Genomic DNA, 12,824 nt, shown 5'->3' with positions numbered 1-12,824 from the left:
AGAGGGCACAGCAGACCTCTCCTGTTTCACCCACCGTTCTCCTCTGTGGTGCATTTCAGCGGATCTTCCTGTTCTGCTCCCCACTCTGTCTCTGGTGAATCCTCTCACCTGCCCACACCTCTGGCCTGGACCCCCGCTCTTGTATGTATACAGTTACTGGTCTCTCACCCAGTAACAAATGCAATGGGAACGGGTCCCAGGGAGCAGGTGTGGAGGTGACACTTTAAACAGAGTGGGCAGGTCCGGACTCGCTGAGACGCCATTTACAACAATGTTTATTGAAGCAACATCGGCTTTTAACATTCTACAGGACAGGTCATTTGAACAAAGATCCGAAGGGTGTAGAAGCGAGCCGTGTGGATACAGGGGACAGCGCTCCTGCACCAAGTGCAAAGGCCTGTGGTGGCTGGTGTCCTACTAGCTGCCCGTAACAGATCAGCACGGTCCCTCGGCGCCAGCTCCCGGAACAGCGCAGCGCAGGTGCTCCTGGGGGCCCGCGCCTCTGAGTGGTGATTCAAGGATCGGTCTCCTTCCACGTGTGGCTTGGCCTTCCCCATGCCCTACTGGTCATTTTTCACGGATGGCGGATGGAGCACAGGGCAGCTGGGGGTAACCTGCACCTTGGGCAACATACCACCTGCTCCCATTCTGTTGACCAGCGCTGTGCCGTGGCCCCTGTCAAGCGCAAGGGGGACTGGGCAGCTGCTTCTTAGAATAGCCCTACTCTAGGGAGGGAGAACCTTTGGGGTCTGGTAGGCCCTGAGGCGGGGTGAGTGCCTAGATGTTCAAGGGTCAGCGAGGAGGCGAGGTGTGGCAATAGAGGAGCTGGGGGTGATGGGAGTTGAGGTCAGAGATAATGGGGACAGACTACAGGTCTCAGGCCGTGTCCTCGGTGAACTGGGAGAGTCTCTGAGGGGGCAGCCCCCCACCTGCTTTGTGTTAACTGCTTCCTCTAAGAGCAGGGGCAGGGTGGGAGCAGGGGCCTTCAAGGAGGCTGGCAGTGGCCCAGGTGTGGTGCCTCACACCAGGGGAGAAGGGATGGAACAATACATTTTGAAGGCAAAGACGACAGGACTTCCAGGTGGGGGAGGTAAGCGGCGTGAAAGAGAAAGTCAAAATTGGGTCCCAGCATTTGAGTTTGGGCACTGGTGGTGGTGGGCGGAGGAGGCACCATCATGGAGAGGGAAACGTGATAGAGAAGGTTCTGAACTATGTGTGGCCTTGGGAGTCTACTCTTCGATATGTCCAGATGCCACTCAGATCTCCACATGGAGGCCCGAGTCTCTTGAGCCTGCGTTCCCGGCCTGTCAGATGGGGGTAACCACACTTACGTGGTGGGTGTTTGAGAGGATTACCTGAGAGGGTGGCTATGCATGGCCAGAGGTGAGAGAGGTTCTCTGAGTATGGGGTCAAGGGCTGCACCCCCTACCCTTGGGGTGGAGGCCTGGGGGAGGTGGTAGTAGGGTCTCAAAACCACTGGGTTCTCTTCCCAGCTCTCTGTCTCCTGCCCTCCTTCCCCACCACCCAGGTTGGATCACTGAGTGGGGTCCTGAGCGCCCAGCGCTGATGCTGGCCCGGCCACTTCTGCCATGGGGCTTGGTTCAGGGTGCTTGATTACAGGTGCCTGGGGATGGGCAGCTCCAGGCACAGGGGTGGCACTGAAACGGAGCCCCAGCCCCCAACCCTGAGTGGGTAGCAGACTCCCTGCATAGGGCACCCCTCATGGGGGAGGCAGTTACAAAGCACTGACACTTTTATTCCCATCAGTGACGCTGATGGGGCCTGACCTTTTACAAAGGTGTATGTTAGGAGAAAGGAAGAACGGGGGCAAAGGAGGCATGGTTCTTATGTCCCACACGCCACACACCCCGACCCCACCAGTCAGTGCGTCCAGACCGGAGGGAAGTGCTTGCCCTGGCAGGGCTGGTCACCTCGGAGGGCGCCCCAGGCCAGGCCATCTTCAGACAGAGTCTAAGGTGAGAGCAGGGGGGCCGAGGCACAGCAAAGCTCTTCTGGTGTAGACAGTAAATGGAGAGGGGGTGCCGCAGGCAGGTCGTCCCCTTGGTGACCAGTCTGGGCTTTTAGCGCCCCATGGCAGGCTCACGGGGGCGCCTGCTGGCTCCGCCTCTCCTCCAGCGCCCTGCACACCCACATGGACACCACAGCGCCGTTTCCGTCGTTGAACTGCACGATGAACGGGTGGCCCTGCGGAGAAGAGGAGCAGGCGGTGACAGGCATCCCCGGGCCCGGCGCTTCACCACACTGGCCCGGGCCCAGTCTCAGTCTGGACCTTATTTCTTTGCCCCCACAGCCTGCGAGCGGTGGGGGCAGCCATCACCCCACTGCACAGTACAGTGACCAAGGCCTAGTGAGTAGTGGCAGCCCGGCTAGGGCTCTGGCTGCCCTCATCCCTTCCCCCTTCCCTGACGGCCCCATCAGCACGAATGCTCTGGGCGGGGGAGGACCTGACCTCACTCCGTGCTGCCTGGGCCTTTCCCATTCCAAGAGCTGGTCGGCAAGCCCTGGCACCTGCATTGCCAGCCTTTCAGGCCAGTTCTGCCCAGATACCAGAGGATCGTATGTCAATCTTTCTAGTTTCTTCTTTGTCTAACGTTTCCTACGAACAAGTCACCATCCCTGTGTCAGGGCCAGGAAGGAGATTGTGCTGGTGTGTGCTGATCCACTCTGGGCCTGGGCTGGACTTTGGAGGGGTCAATACCATCTCCACGTGGCCTGTTTGGGCTCTAACCTAATTAGCCCACAGGCAGGCCATGTATATTTAGCCAGTCCCCTCCCCCATCCTGAAGAAGCAAGATTCACACTCATACCTCTTAAGAGTTCCCAGGAAGGTTCAGCAAGAAACAGGCAGCCAGGGGCCTCCCTGGTGGTGTAACGGGTTAAGACACCGCACTGTGAAGCTGTCTGCAGCCACTGCAGCATGAGTTCGATCCCTGGCCAGGGAGCTACCCACATGGCACAGCAGACCTTCTTGTCTCACCTGCTGCTCCCCTCAGCAGTGTGTTTCAGTCTGCCCGTTCTCTTCCCACTCTGTCTCTGGTGAGTCCTTTCACCCCCCAAACTCTGGCCTGTACCCCAGTTCTTGTATACATAAATAAAAAAAAAAAAAGAAATGGGCAGCCAGAGGGTCATCCTGGTGACCCACCTAAAGTGAAAGGAAAACTGCAAAGGGTCTCTTCCTTCCTCTTCCTCAGTGGTCCCAGCTAAGGAACGTATACCTGGAAGCTCCTTTCCCTCCTGAAGACTCTGTAGCCCCGGATTCAGGGAGCCAGTGTGGGAGCAGAAGGGGGACTCCCTGTTACCTTCTTTCTACTCCCAGTTCCTCTGCTCCCTCCCGTCCAGAGCCTGCCAGCCCCAGCTCCCCTGCCTCCCCAGTGTTCGGAGCCCTGTCCTGCCTCCCTCCTGGCGGGGCTTTCAGGGCCACTTTCCCAGCACATCTCAGCTCCAGGTCTGACTCTACCTGAAACTCTGAGGGGCCTCACAAGGAGCTCATCACCTAGCCAGGAGAGCTGTGAGACAGGAGACTCAGATGCCCTGGCAGCCCCGAGCCCAGTGTCTGTGGGCGCGGCTGTGGCCCAGGCCGCAGGAGGGAATGCACCTGCTCCACCAGGCATCTCAGGACAGGAAGGAAGTGCACCCAGGCCCCCCCACCCAGGGCTGACCCTGTGTCCCTTTAGCCGGCTCTTATTTCGGGCAAGGAAAACCATGCTGGGGAGCAGCCTACACGGTCTAGCTCAGAGGCACACACATCACCGTCAGTGGCGCAGGGAGGAAGGGTGCCAAAGCACCCAGTCCAGGGTCCACAGCTGGGCGCCTCCCGTGGCACCTCCCAACACACCTGCAGCATCTCCAAGGGAACAGATGCCGAGCAGATTGCCGCGGGGGGAGGGGAGTGGAGACTAGGTTAGGTGGGTTTCTAGGAAGGCAGCAGGGGCCTGGGTGATGGCTGGGGGCCCAGGAGGACTCTATCTTGGCTCCCACGTGTTCTCCCTCCCAGATTTGCCCTCCCTCGGTCTGCCTTCCCGAATGGCTGCCTAGAGAGAAGCAATTCTTCCCGAAGTCTGAATGTGCACCGTTCCTTTTCGGGAGGCTCTGGAGAGGCGACCTTGTGCCCTTCTGAAGAACAAAGGGAGAAGCTGTGCTCAGGAGCGAGGGGCCCCCTCCTCCTCAGCCCGGGGTAGCACAGTGTCACTTTCCCAGAATGCCCGGTGACTTTGGGGCCCATATGCTCCATCTCTGTTATCATCTGTTCGGGAACAAGCAGAGCGGAACTGCAGGAGGGAGAGGAGGCATTCCTCCACATCACAGGAAGGCTGATGGCTGCGCTGCAGGGGACATTTGCCCAAGTGCCCTGGAACCCGGAGGAGGAGAGGGTGGGCATCCACCGCTCAGGGGGAGACTCCACCCCTTTCCGGTCTCCTTGTCTGGGAGATGACTCCTGTCTCCTGTGTATCCCGATGTCTTACACCACCCTGCAAGGGAGTGACCTGGACCGGCAGTTTCATCCCCAGTTACTGTTGGGAGGGATGAAAGGGGGACTGGAGGGGAAGACAGAGAAGAGAGACAGACAGATGGAGATGGAGGGGACAGCCAGGGCTGTCTATGCATCTGGGCTAAGCCATGTGGACTTGAGCTGTGGGCAGCTTGGGCCACCTCGGGACTGGATGTGCCAAGTGCCTGTGTGCAGGAGTGAGAGCAGGGGGAGTGGCGGGAAGGCCCCAGGATACTGCCCCGGGCTGCACACCTGCCTGCAGGGTCCGGGGCTGGGAGAGTGAGATCATCTCCACAGGTGAGGAAACGGAGGTCATGGGCTCACAGTTGCCCTGCCTGGGCCCCAGAGCTGGGTCTGGACCACAAGTCTATGGAACCCAAACCCAGTGTCAGGGGGCTCACCCCAGGTTGACCTGGGGTGGAATGAGATAGAGAATCAACATCCGTTGCAATTCCCCCCTTGCCTTATTTCTGCCACACCATTCAGGCCTGCCTGGCCAGAGGAGGGCCCAAGACTGCAGCTGTGAGTCTGAATACCCAGGTGCTCTGTCATGGCGGCAGGTCATTCTCTCCTCCCATCAGTCCCATGTGGGAAGCAAACAATCACCCCATTTTATGGAAGAGGAAATTGAGGCTTGGAGAGCTGGGGCTGACTGGTTTCTGCTCTGGTGCATTCTCTGGCCTGTGCCCTGTGGCAGGGTGCATTCTCCCCTTCTCCCTAGACTACAATGGGCACGCGTTCAGCCTCGTGACATGCACAATGCAGGGACCTCTCCTAAGTTCACTGAGCAAGCAAAATCTGATGGACAATTCTGGGGAAAGCATGAGAATCACTTGGCCACCCTCAGATGCCCATATTCTCAGGCGGTTCTAGACAGGCCTGAGTAGATTCAGGCACAGCTGGATGGTCCAGACATCCTGGCAAGGCCTGATGCCAGGAGACGGATGCAAACTGTACACTGGACACCACTGAGTTGAGCAGCACGGATTGGGTGCCATGTGCCAGGCACCTGCCATGGTTTGGCCCTGATTTCTCCACTGAATCCCCATGCTCACTCCAAGGTGCATGTGGTTATGTGCACCCACCTTCCAGATGAGGAAACAGGACACTGGTGGATGTCATCCAGGTCAGCAGCTAGATTGGAGTCACAACATGGGTCAGGGCCAGGAGCTCTTCTGTACCTGCACCCAGAGAACTGACCTTAAAGCCCCTCTTGGGGGCTCCAGGTGGCCTATGGAGGCCTGCAGGTCCCTGCAGCCAGACCCTCCTCTGTACTTGGGTGAAGGTACATCTTTCCAGGCAGAGGACTGCAGGAGCAGAGAAGCTCTTGCACAGCCCTAGCATGCTACAAGGAGCTGTGGAAGTGTGGCGGGGCCCATCTTCCTGGAGCCAGGACCCCACTAGGCTGCTGGTCAAGCATCCCCCATGCAAGATGACATCCCAGACACCGGGTCTCTCTTCTCCTTGTGGAATGTGCAAGCAGCCACTGCAGGGTGTGTGCCAGGCTGGAGCAGCTGAGTGATCTTGCCGGCCTCGTCCCAGGCAGTGGGAGCCACTCTCATTTCCTGGATTCTCTCAGGGCCAATTGCAACAATTAAATGGGGGAGGGTTGAGGTATTATGGTCCACAAACTTCGCCACAGAAGATGGAGACATAATGAAGGGAAAAGGATGGGATTGCAAGAGGTAGGATGGACCCAAAAGTGGGACGCGGGGGAGAGTGAGAGACAGTCAACAACAGGCGAACGCCTGGCATCAGCTGGTGCAGACCCCCTCCCCCTCCTCCCTACCATGAAGGGCACTGGTGAAGCTTAGTAACTCAGGGAGGAACTGTGGCCGTTCAAACCCTCTCTCCTTCATCTGGACATTCGTGTCAGTATCTCCCTTGAGTCTGACTACTTCTGTAATAACATCCCTAATTTCCCCGCCTGCTTCATCATGATGAGATGCCTTTCTGACAAGTGGCCGCAGGACACCCTGAGCACTTCCCACTGAACAGTGCTCTTCACTCCTGCTGGAGGAGACAGAGTTCTGGCAGGAAACCCCAGCTCTGAGGCACCCAGGTGGGGAGGTGCTGCCTGAGGCTTGGGCATCTGGACTCGTAGTCCAGTGCTCACTCACTGACACCTCATTCTCTGCCCTCAGATGGACTTCGCGTTTCTTTCCAAATACGAATTTATCTATTTGGGGTCTCCACACTTTTTTTTCTTGTCTAATTTTCTCAAGAACAGCATCCATGTGAATCATTAATACCTGGCTGGTGTGGCTGCCATGCCTGGTAGGTAGAAGGCAGGTTCTTGGTCAGGAGTAGGCCCATGGCCTGACAGAGTGATCTGTATATTCACTATACCTGCATCCACTCACCAAGCACCTGCTGTGTGCCAGCTGGCCGCCTTACAGCTGCACATGGCCTTGAGCCCTCCCTGGGTTCCCAACTATAGACAAAAGCAAGGCACCAAGACATGATACTCTTAAGGGAGGTCACAGAGCTAGAAAGTGGCAGACAGTGTCTGAATCCAGGACTCCCTTCTGCCACGACGATGTCACCCTACTGTGCTTCCTGAGGCCAGGCAGAGTGGGTTTTAAATTTCTGTTTTCACAAGAGTATCTTGTATATTATAGGTGCTCAACAAGTAATTTTTAACTGAACTGAAATTAGGGTGGCAAAAGGCATACCTTGTCCTCCCTGCTCAAAATTGCATGTCAGGCAATTTTTATCAAATAATTTATTTAATACTCAGCAACTCTGTTAAGCATAACATTATCTTCAGTTTATAGCTGAGGAAGCTAAAGCACTGAAGGATTAAGCTCTGTGGTCACAGGCCACAGGGCTTGAACGTGGTGCTGTCTCCAGAGCCCACGTCCTCAGCCACAATGCAGTCCTTCCTCACCTCACTCCCCTTTACAGATGGGGCAATGTCACCTGTAAAGTCAGGGCAGCAGGAGTGGGTGGCACCTGCCTAAGGACAGCCGGCCCTGGGTGCGGGAGCCGGGTGATGCATTGACAACCCAGCTCCCTTGGTTTCCATTCCTTGTCTTTGTGTCTAGACTCCAGAAAAGCCCAGAAAATGGAGGTTCAGGGCCTGAAAGAAATGTTCCCACCCTACAGAGACTAGACCCTGTAGGTAAGGGGAGAGAACCACCAAAAACAGGATGCTCAGTAGCAGACGGCACCCAAAGCTGAGAGCGACCTCTGCGGAGCCTTCCTTCACGTCTCCTGCCAGGAAACACTATCTTTTCCTCCACAAAGCTGTGCTAGAACACCTGTATTGTTATTTGAACCCATCTTACCCTAACACTGGACTAGAAGCCACTTGTAGGCAGAGCAGTCTAATTACATAGCAACCACCCAGAAAGGTGGGTTGGATTGACCCCTAAGTTACAGAGCTTTACCAGGAGCTGGGCTGAGAACACAGTAGGCTGGAAGGCCGGGGAGTGGATGGGGGTCAGTCTAGGGAGACGGCTCTGCAAGCTGAAGCTACTCTGGACTCCTCGGGGGAGCACTCTCTACCACAGGCCTCCTCTCCCTTAGGGGGAGCTTAGGTGACCAGCACCTCCTCTCCCACCAAGGACACTGTCTGGGAGAGAATGCCACAGACCCATGAGACTGGTTAAGCAAGCAGGCCTGGCCCAGCTACACTCCAGCCAAGTCCCAAACAAGCAGAGTCCAACAGGCTGCTCATGTGAGCTGGTGGGGACCGTCCTGTAATTAGATGGTGCCTGTGAGAGGGGATCTGAGGGCCTAGAGGGCCCCAATGTCAAGCTCCTGCCCATCAGGTCAGTTTTCCTTGCTGGAAGTCTCCCTGCATGCCTCTTTAGTGTCCAGCGCTGGAGGCAGGGGTGACACTCAGCCCCTTCTCAGCAGTAAAATGGAAGAGCGTTAGGATTGCGTGGGGTTCAGAGATGGCAGAGTCACCCCCCAGCATGTGACAGTGGTGGGGTTACTATAGATGCTTGATTCAAGAGGTTAGGATGTATTTTTAACTGTATTTGCACAATTAAAAAACACATACTCAGCTGTGTTCACCTCTCGCTGTTACACTGAATACTGGTGGTGTGCTCCTCTGTGCTGTGATGTTAACTTCACTTTCTCTTAGGACAAAATCAGTCCACTTGTTAGATCTGTGCACGTCAGTGATTCTCCTATGCTGTGATGCACGGGTCACCTGGGGAAACTCAGGGCTGTAATGTCCACCTGGCGCCCAGAAAGCTGGTCTGCCGGTGGTCACCACGTGGGTGTGGGTTAAGTAGCTGGTGTGCCTGACGGCTCAGTTCCTGCCTGCTGAGTACCTCTCATCTGACCAGCCGAGTTACCACGAACAACTCACATGAAGTTACAAGTTACTGTCAGTGACTGCGGTTTGAAACAAAACTCTTTTCTAGTCTTTTTGTAAGCTTCTACATATATTTTTTTTTGTTGTTGGACCCTCGCCGGCGGCCGGGAAGTGAACCGGTGCTGCAGAGGCTGCGGGCAGCCTCACAGCCCAGTGTTCAACTGCTGCGCCACCAGGGGAGGCCCAAGCTTCTACATATTTTTAACAGCTTGAGCTAAGAAGGTAATTGGTGAATCAGGACTTCTTTGAGACAATATCAGGAACAAAATCATTATCAGAAACAAACTATGACAGGGTCCTTCAAGAGACATCTCAAGAATGACTTTATAAAGAAAGAATAAGGGCCTCCTGGTGGCAGAAGGGGTTAAGTACAGCACTAGGAAGCTATCAGCGGCCATCGCATCCCAAGTTGTCATCACAAGTTCGATCCCTGGCTGGCCAGGGAGCTTACCCACATGGCACAGCAGTCATCTCCTGTCTTGCCCGCTGCTCCCCTCAGCGGTGTATTTCAGTCAGTCTGCCTGTTCTGTTTCCTACTCTGTGTCTGATGAATCCTCTCCCCCAACCCCTCCCGACCCTTTGGCCTGTATCCCAGCTCTTGTATGCATAAATGAATACATCTTAACAAAAAAGAAAGAATAAGTGTCTACAATGAATACTAGCACATTTATGCCCCCCAAATCCTCCTTTTTCTATACTGAGAATCTGCATTAATTTTACATAATAAAAAGCATTTCCCTGCTCAAGTCCCCCAACTACCAATCTCATCCGTACTTACCCAGGAGATAAGTTCATATAAGTTAAATAATTTATGGAAGGACTTACAGATGTCCAATGTCTGCTAAAGTGCTGACAAGTGGCAGCCTTTATAGTATTAATTACATGCAATAATAAGTCATGATCACCGCTGGGGCTGTGACCAGGTTAATCAACAGGGGGAACAGGGAAGGAGGAGGCTGGGATTGAGGCTGAAAGGGCCCCCAGGAGTGACTCAGCAGGGAGAGGATGGCTCCTCCATAAAAGCTCTTCTCTCTGCCCCTATGTGGGGAAGTAAAAGGAGCACTGGATGAGGGTCTGTAAGCCTCTGGGCCATCCCACAATCACCTTGCCTATGAGCGGGAGAATACCAAATGGGGGAGCTCTTATTATGCTACCTGGAGGGATTACTATCCTCACTCCCTCCTGGACCCTGTCCCCAGCAGGGGAGTGGCCCAACTAGAACATGGGCTCAGCGCTTCCTGCCAGCAGGTGGGGGGGTGTTCTGGGCTGCCTCTCATGGGCAGCTTCCAGGCAGGTTCTCAACCACGGGAGAGGCCTGTAGCTTTTCACCTCTGACTGGACTTGGGGTAAGTGCCCAGGAGGCCACAGGGCCACACACATAAGCACATCCTGCAATCCAGAGGATTCACCAGAGACAGAGTGGACAACAGAACAGGCAGACTGATGAAATACACTGCTGAGGGGAGCAGCAGGCAAGACAGGAGAGGTCTGCTGCGCCATGTGGGACCCTTGCTGATTGGCCGGGATTGAACCTGTGCTGCAGAGGCTGCAGACAGCTTCACAGAGCGGCGCTCAACTGCCTGCGCCACCAGGGGAGGCCCTGCAATCCAGATCTTCATAGAAGAAAAGCAGCTACCTCTTTTCTGTCTTTTCCTGTTTCTTATTTCTCAGCTGGTTTTGAACACAGGGAAGCTGTTGCTGGCTCCTGTCTTCCACAGAACACTGCCCCTTCCTCTTCCTTACTGGATGGGTTGTGAGGCCAAATGAGGTAACTGAGCACAGAGGGTGCTTCACAGTTGACATGGACGGTGGGAGGGTGGCGGCCACCCCTCCACACAGGATGCACTTGGAGGCATGGCAGGAAGAGGCCCCAGTCTCATCTCCAAATAGCTATGGTGGAACCTGCCTGCTACCTGGCCCAGCTTAACCCGGTAAATGGCATGGGCACAGAGCTTTCTGAGGCAAGGCATCTGTTCTGGCCGTGGACATTCTTAGCCTCTGATTTCTAAAGCTTTTCTCTGGCTGGGGGTGGGGGGGTTCCCATCCAGCTCTTCGTTTTCTTTTAAGACCTCAGAAATGGTTTGCAGCTGTGACATGCCATTTCAATCAACCTCCCCAAGTTTATTCTTCACAATTGCTACAGAAATAGATGTTTCTCCCAAAATATTCAATTATTAGCAGCAAATTGCTTACCTCTAGCCATCCTACACTGCACACAGGCATCTAAAAGGGTCAAGGCGTTCTCCACCTTTCATCTGAGCAGATCTATGTGTTCCTACACAGAGTAATTGGTCAGAAAATGACCCACGGAAAGAACAAGATGTTTCCAGAGGTCTCTGGGAGTCATTCTAGGGCCTGTACTTACAGGGCAGTCACAAAGCCAGTGAAGTATGGTGCAAGGAGGGGCACAGGAGGACTTCAGGGGGCCATGGAGAAAGGTAAAAACTCGAGAGACCAGCACACAGAAGTGTGTATTGGAGGGAGCTGACCCATGTGAGTGCAAAGTGGTCTGCTTAAGGGGGGCTGTGGTGGCTGCCCTGCTAGGAAAGCAGAGGTAGCAGCAGGAAGGGTGCTGAAAGGTGCTCAGAGCAGTCAGGAACAGAGGGTACCAGAGGGAGAGTGGAGGTCTTGCTCCAATAATGCTGAGGACTCTCACGTGAGAGGCTGAACCTGTAGCATGTCCAGCAGTGACTGTGGGGCCAGTTACAGGCACCTGTAAGGTCAAGGTTTGCCTTTTTAGGGTGATAGCTGTGTGGTGGTGGAGGTTTAAAGACACAGAGCTCCTGCCCTCTCTTATTCTTACCTCATGAGATTTGACCTCTTTGAACTTGACTGTGTGTGTGTGGGGGCATGTGAGGGCATAGAAGCGGGGTGGGGGGAGGCAATGAGAAGCAGCACAATTTCTGGCACACTGTGGGAGTGCAGTAAGTTTGCTAAGTGAAGCAGAATGGATTCTGACAGAAAGTGAATGAAGATACGATGAGAAGCTAAGATAACAGAAAAGACTTGCCCCAAATCCCTAGCTCTGCTACCTTGTCATCTGCTTTTCAAAAGCATGGCTGAACTCATAAGAACTAACAGAAATCTACAAGTGCTAAAAAATGAAGAGGGAAATGAAAACCAGAGTTATCAGTTTGTGAGTGTAGTCTTGTGGCCCTAAGGGGAGCTACTGATTCCAGGGATGGGGACCTGGAAAGTGAAGAAGCAGACAGAAAGAGAAGACAAGATTGCTTCAGGGAGCTGACCCTGACACCCTGAGCGAAGCTGGGACTACCAAAGGGTGAGCTGGAAAGAGCTGCCCATCAGCTAAAGGGATGAAGAATTGAAGGAGAGTTGCCCAGGATTTTAAAAAACAAGACACAACCCTGGGCACCTCTGTGACCTGAGAACCCAGGCTAAATTAAACTGATCTTGATCTAATAATACTGAGGTGTGTCTTAGAAGCCTATGAAAAGCCACTCTAGGGCAATACTTCTGAAATTCAAGAATTTCTATAGTAATAAGTTTCACCCAGTATAAGCTTCAATTAAATTCTAAAAATTGTGAGGAAACAATTCAGCATGGACAAGAGTCAGCAGACACAACAAAAGGAGGACAACACTCTCAGAACTGAGACAACAGAAATTATTGGAAAGAAAATGTATACTTGAAAAGATCACAGCATAGAAGAGGATACTACGAACAAGGTATTATGAAAAAGAGAAAAGAGATATTTGAAAGAGTCAAATAATAACTTATAGAAATAAAACATTCAGCTATTGGAAGAAATAAAAGAAACTGTGGGTGACCCAGATAGCAGAGTGGGTAGAGCTGATGAGAGACTTAGTAAAATGGAAGAACAGCTGAGACAATTACCTAGAGCACAGCAGAGGGAGAATTATTATTATTTTTGCATAGAAAGAACTGGGGGTAGGCCAGAAGTGTGGGGGGTCAGAGGATTCACCAGAGACAGAGTGGGGAGCAGAACAGATGGATTTACTG

The 12,824-nt window shown here is 53.8% G+C and overlaps 1 protein-coding gene across 4 annotated transcripts in view; it reads right to left on the bottom strand.

Moving 5' to 3' along the window:
• Positions 1 to 256: 256 nt before the first annotated feature.
• MAP2K5 (mitogen-activated protein kinase kinase 5) overlaps positions 257 to 12,824 on the bottom strand; it is a 243,722-nt gene continuing 231,154 nt past the window's right edge. For all 4 annotated transcript variants that reach the window (XM_037502787.1, XM_037502788.1, XM_037502789.1 and 1 more), the window contains one exon: positions 257 to 2,205. In XM_037502787.1, the coding sequence (XP_037358684.1) occupies positions 2,101 to 2,205 (105 nt within the window). In that variant the 3' untranslated portion in view covers positions 257 to 2,100. The remainder of the gene's footprint in view (positions 2,206 to 12,824) is intronic.

This window comes from Talpa occidentalis, unplaced genomic scaffold (assembly GCF_014898055.3).
Source record: "Talpa occidentalis isolate TD23 unplaced genomic scaffold, MPIMG_talOcc4v2.1 talOcc4.11, whole genome shotgun sequence".
Taxonomy (NCBI): Eukaryota; Metazoa; Chordata; class Mammalia; order Eulipotyphla; family Talpidae; genus Talpa; species Talpa occidentalis.
Note: the sequence above shows the minus strand (reverse complement) of the source record. Positions and strands in the feature narration are given on the sequence as shown.